The sequence below is a fragment of the Anolis carolinensis genome, chromosome 3 (assembly GCF_035594765.1).
Source record: "Anolis carolinensis isolate JA03-04 chromosome 3, rAnoCar3.1.pri, whole genome shotgun sequence".
NCBI classification, from domain to species: domain Eukaryota; kingdom Metazoa; phylum Chordata; class Lepidosauria; order Squamata; family Dactyloidae; genus Anolis; species Anolis carolinensis.
This window is the reverse complement of record NC_085843.1, coordinates 208,649,409-208,655,650: the sequence shown is the minus strand read 5'-3', so window position 1 is coordinate 208,655,650 and position 6,242 is coordinate 208,649,409. Positions and strand designations below refer to the sequence as shown.

Genomic DNA, 6,242 nt, shown 5'->3' with positions numbered 1-6,242 from the left:
TGCAATATGTTAATGGATAGAAGGTAAAAGGTAAAGGTTTCTCCTTGACATTAAGTCTATTTGTGTCTGACTCTAGGGTGTGGTGCTCATCTCCACTTCTAAGCCAAAGAGCCAGTGTTGTCAGCAGATGCCTCCAAGGTCTTGTGACCAGCATGACTGCATAGAGCGCTGTTACCTTCCTGCCGGAGCAGTACCCATTGATCTATTCACATTTGCATGTTTTCGAACTGCTAAGTTGGCAGAAGCTGGGGTTAACAGCAGGAGCTCACCCCGCTCCCTAGATTTGAACTGCCGACCTTTTGGGCAGCAAGTTCAACAACTCAGTGATTTAACCCGCTGTGCCACCGGAGATTCCAATGGATAGAAGGCAATATTTAATATTTAATGGTTGGCTTCCACTTGAAAGAAATGGGTATTCTTTGGATGAACAGATAAGAGCATTTACCTTTGGTTACAAAAAATAATAATAAGAAGAAGAACAACAGAAAATTATGGTATTAGAACTGTAGCAAAACCATCTGTATGCAGGAGCCCAAAACAAAGGCCACCGATAACGTACCATCCAGAACCAAACACTGTGGTTCAATCTGCACACTTCAAAAACCATTTGACTAGATACGGTATGCTGTGGAAGAAGATTAATTTGCGAGAGTGGGAGAAACTGGGAAAAGAAGGTCTCCTTCAGTGCTTCTCAAGGGCTTACAATGCCAGTGACATGGGATTGAGAAAGCAATAGCTTACAGCGACATTTCTATTGGCCCATAAATACTGACTCTTTCGCTCTTTCAGACATTTGACAATGGGCTGCTACATAAACCAAGTCAAGTCGGTATCAATGGCTAGATTCATTAGGATGGAAGGCAGCAACTGGGAACTCAAAGAAAAAAAATCTTCACTGTTGTCCCAAGGAGAAGGAAATCCCTCCCAAAAAGCAATGTGTGGCCTCCCTTGGCTCACACAGGGCCATCTTAGGACATGTTGCTGTTAGAGGTGAAGCAGCAAAAAGCACTCACCTTTCATCATAGTTAAGGTGCCTGAGTAGCTACAGCCAAGTTATTTTGTCTGGAAATAGCTCAAGTAGCTCTCCCATTTCTATCTATATGGCTACAATAACAACACATTAAATAATCAGTAAGAACAAAATATTGCGTAGTTTATCAATAACTTTCTAACTGAAGTCATGGCCTTGGTCTGCCCAATGATAGGGCTGGCTCTGATGGTCTCCTCATGGTTCTTGAGGAATGAACTAAGGGCAAGCAGATATTATCACTCCTTTGCATGAAGCTAATGGGTCTGGACAAGGGAGAAATCCCAGGGAACATCATGTGTACTTATTCTCATTGATTTTACCTCACCTTGGCAGGATATGCATTTATGAAATAATAGCTAACATTCAAAGCAATGCTTGGAAAAGTTACTTTTTTTTGCATTGTTAGACCCAGAATCCCAGATTTTTGGCTAGGAAGTTTAGGGAGTTGTAATTACTTGCACAACTTGCTGGTTGAAACTCATAGTTTTGATGGCTTTCTCCAAGAAAGTAAAGGAAATGTTCGTAACACAATAAAATCACAATAGCAGGCTGCTATAAAAGAATTTCATTTATTATTATCATTAACAAAATGGTTAACACCTATCAGTAGCAGTATCTACCTCACCAAATGCTGGAACAAATGTTAGATATTATCTTCTAGGTATAAAAGGAAGAATTTGGCAAATGATTCAAATGTAATCATCACAATATTCTTTTGATTAAATTGGGGGTTACCTACTTTGTAGTTGGTAGGGAATACGTTTGCTGATAAAGTAGAGCAACCTACTTGTTGTCAGAGTATGCCTAACATGGAAGGAAGGGCATGCTTTTCATGCTAACCCACAACTCCTTATCCTCCATCTCGTCATTAATCGCCATTGCATGATGAATAGGAATGAGTAAAGTAACATGTCCCATCAACACCCATTGTTGAATACCACCCCCTTACAATCCAAGATCTTTGCCCCATATTCTGTTGGATTTCATCTGTCCATATTCAACTGGCTCTTCTGTTCACTTGCCTCTTCTTTGCTCCTCATTACCCCAAACCCAAACCTTGGAAAAAGTTATTTTGGGGGGGAGTATTACTCCCAGAATCCTCTAGCCACCATGCACATTTGCCATGCTGGCTGGGGAACTCTGAAAACTGCAGCCCCCGAAAGTAAATTCTCCAGGCTCTGTCCAAGCACACCACTTGCCTTCCAACCCTATCTCTAACTAGGCTTTCTCCTGTACACTTCCACTCCCCCACCCTCCCAGTGCCCCCCTTTTCTCTTGTTGTTCCCACTTCAGCCATTCCAGAAATTCACAAAGAAGTTACATAGGGAGTGCCACTTCTCTTCACAGTAAGCCTCTACTGCATCAGCATTGAGCTCCGTGGGCTGTTCAGAGCCTCCCACAATGGCCGTCAGTTGCCGACTGGGTGTCTGGGTTGGGGCTGCAGAGGGGTTGTGGCCTCCTTTTCTCTTTTCCCCTTTGTTCCGCTTATCTGGGGTATCGGCCTTCCCAGGGCTGCCTTGTCCCCGGTCCCTGGGTGCTTTCTGCTGGGATGGTGGATCCTTAGGGCGACCTTTCCCCTTGGGTCTCACTTTAGTAGTACTCTCGACAGTCACCGAGGCTTCTGTGCTGAAGGGGATAACAACCAGGTGTAGCTGTGCTTCAGATCCTCCCTTCTTGCCACTACAAAGCCGAGACTTGAGTGGACTTGTCTCCTTGCATGGGTGGTGCTTCTTGCGCAGCTTGCCCAAGATCTGTTTCCAGAACTGGCGGCCTTTGGAGTTGTAGGCAGGACATAGCTCTGGCTGGCCCCGGTAGACACACTGCTGTCCCTGGCTGCTGTCCTCACCTGGCGGGTGACAGCTGAGCTGGATCTCAGTGGCTCCGTCCCCAGAGGCCAGCTGCCAAGTGCACAAATGTTTCTTTGAGGTGGAGAACTGTCCTGACTGTGCCCAGGGGAAGGAAGGCAGCGTCTTCTCGCTGGTCTCTTTGCTCTTCTTACCAGTACTCACTTCTAGGAAGCACAGGAAGAGCACGATGAGGGGAAACATTTGAGGGAGCGTCATTTCCTGAAGTTAGCAGAGCTGTTGAGACTAGTCATTCAAGAGTATCAATGATAAAATGTCAGATGAGACATCCAGGACATTCCCAAATCAAGTTCTAGAGAGAGAGAGAAATTGATCAATAACACATAGGCAGAAACAATGAGGATGAGCAGCAATCACAAATTGTTCCGCAACACATTCTCGGTCCCATTTGTGACTCTCGCCAGCGATCAGTACTCCCAATGGGAGCTATTTTGGCTTACATTGTAACATACGTGGAACAATGTACAAAATGATGCACTTTGCATTTATAACACCAGCCAAGGATAGCTTCTTACACATTTATAGCAATGGCCCTCCATATCTAGGAAGCTCCTGCTACTTTGGGTTTACACAAGGACAGATTATGCCCCCCTTCACACACACCCCCCCCCCAAAGGCTCATTTTATTAAGTAGAAAAGCAGAAATGGAAAAGGCTCTCCATTTCTGCATTCATCTGCAACATGCTAGTATCATCATCATCATCATCATCATCATCATCATCATCATCATCATCATCATCATTTATACTTCGCCTTTCTCCCTGTGGGGACCCAAGCCGGCTAGCAAGTTTTAAAACTAGACAGATTTTACAAGAGCAATACAAAAGTTTTTTAAAAAATTAAATACTAACAGTGTGGTAAAAACAGAATTAAAACACAGTAAATACACAAAAATGGCCTTTAAAGCTCATATCCCCCTACAACTTGCCATTTCTGTTCATGTGCCACTCATACAATTAAATGCATCAATTATTTAAAATAGGCAAAAACATGCTTCACTTGATTTTCCTTGAACATTTCTTTCTGAAAGACTTGATGGCATTTCTTATTATTAGTTTCTACTGCCTTGGCCCTCTTTGTTCCTTCCCCGTGTTTTTACAAAGTTATTGCAGACCAACAATCCCTTCCCTGATTCCAAGACTTTTCTTTGATGCCTCTCCCATGTAAAAATAATCTTTCTAGTTTGAGGCTGTTTCTTAAAAAAAAAATCCATTACATATTGGCATAGATGGGTGTGAGGCAGCATGATTTTGGAAGAAATCCCTTACTGCATGTCTCGGACCTAGCCTAAATCCTCCCATTACTTGGAATTTCCCCTCCTATTTCTTTCTGGTTGCACTTACCACTGACTATGAGAAGGCAAGGAGCTCTGCAGGAAAAATGCGAGACTGTGTGCAGGCTTAGCTTCTGCTTAGGGGAGTGTTCAGAGCGTGCATATGTTACAACCCAAGAAGGGACCAACCTCAGTCTATGCCCCTCCCCAGTTTTATGCATGCAGACACATACATATGCTCAACTCACAGAGAGAGAAAGCAAAGAACAAACCCCCTTTGACACAGAGCTCTCCAGTTCTACTCCTTGATGGGTTATACACAACATCTCAAATAGAACTAAGATGATCCACTGCTTGCAAGAAGAATGGTGAAAGTGTCTCTTTCTTTAATAACTTTTAAAATTTATATTATAATTGTTTCTGGAGGTGAGATACAGAGGGTAACTACACTAATCTGCTGCAAAAGACCAGAACAAAACAAGCTTGCACCAATGGAAAGACCAACACACTTTATTTGGCATAAGCTGCTGGGAATGACAGCCCCCTGCCTCGGAGGCACCTGCTCGAATAGGCTTTGATCCATGAAAGTTTATGCCAAAAACAAACTTTTTACAGCTTTTTGTTCTTTTAAATGTATTCAGCACATTTGTGCCTCTCTATTTTTCTCTCTCCCAAGAGAGAGATTTCGGCCAGGGGAATTTGAAAAGTTGCAGTTCAAACAGTAACTTCCCTAAAATATATTTCTCCTGTTATACTTCTATTTTTTTTTATCGTGTCAGAAGTGACTTGAGATAAACATATTGCAAGTCACTTCTGGTGTGAGAGAATTGGCCATCTTCAGAGATATTGCCCAGGGGACACCTGGATATGTTACTGGGAGGCTTTTCTCATGTCTCCGCAAGCTAGAGCTGACAGATGGAAGCTCACCCCGTATTGCAGATTTGAACTGGCAACCTTCAGGTCAGCAACCCAACCTTTAAGTCAGCAGTTCACAAGGGTTTAACCCACTGCACCACCTCAGCTCCTTCTATTAAACTGTCTGAAAGAGGGAAGGTGATTGGCTTTAGGTGACCCAGGAAATTCAATAGAGATTGGAATCCAAAATCTTGCTTTGTGCAAATAGATCACTTAACACTTTGTTGTTATATTCTTAATAGAGTCCTAAGATAGCTGTTGGGGGTTACACTCTGCTAAGGTTACAGCAGTGATTTTTTGAAAGCACAGATTTTACAATGCCTTTTATCACATACAAATATTTAATAGCAATAGACCCCAAAACTATGTAACTTTTATGTAATCTTGAATAATGACAATTCACCACTGTTTTTTGGTTTGTATCACTTTAAGAAAAACACATTTTAAGAGAGGTTGTTTTTGGTACATTTTTTGTCCAGACAGATGGAATAAACTACACAAAATACAGCTACAAACATATTGGATTATAGTGATGACAGCAGTAATGGTAGTGGTTAGGATGATGGTGATTTTTTGGCCACATGTCCCCTCAAAGTAGTTAAGTAAAGGCAAAGGTTTTTCCCTGACATTAAGTCTAGTCATACACGATTCTGGGGTGTAATGCTCATCTCCATTTCTAAGTCAAAAAGCCAGAGTTGTCCGTAGACCAGAGCCGGCCCTAGGTATTTTTCAAGTGTAGGCGAACAGAATTTTGGTGCCCCCCAAACCAATCACTGAAAAATAAAAGCGTTGGATAAACAAAAATGTTGGATAATAAGGAGGGATTAAGGAAAAGCTTATTAAACATCAAATTACATTAAGATTTTACAAATTAAGCACCAAAACATCATGTTTTACAAGAAATCAACAGAAATAGCAGTCTCAACTGCGCCCCCATATATTTTGCGCCTGAAGCAACCGCTTAATTCGCTTCATTGTTGGACCGGCCCTGCCGTAGACACCTCCAAGATCATGTGGCCAGCATGACTGCATGGAGCGCTGTTACCTTCCCGCTGGAGCGGTACCTATTGATCTACTCACATTTGCATGTTTTCGAACTCGTAGGTCGGCAGAAGCTGAGGCTAAGAGTGGGAGCTCACCATGCTCTCCAAATTCGAAC

General features: G+C 42.6%; 1 protein-coding gene across 1 annotated transcript; it reads right to left on the bottom strand.

The window, feature by feature from the left end:
- Positions 1-1,580: 1,580 nt before the first annotated feature.
- Positions 1,581-4,388, bottom strand: fgfbp3 (fibroblast growth factor binding protein 3). The gene is made up of 2 exons (XM_008115319.3): positions 4,239-4,388; positions 1,581-3,187 (listed from the first exon to the last, which is right to left on the bottom strand). Exon 2 carries the CDS (start codon positions 3,091-3,093, stop codon positions 2,320-2,322), a length of 774 nt encoding a protein of 257 aa, XP_008113526.2. The 5' UTR covers positions 3,094-3,187; positions 4,239-4,388; the 3' UTR covers positions 1,581-2,319.
- Positions 4,389-6,242: the final 1,854 nt, after the last annotated feature.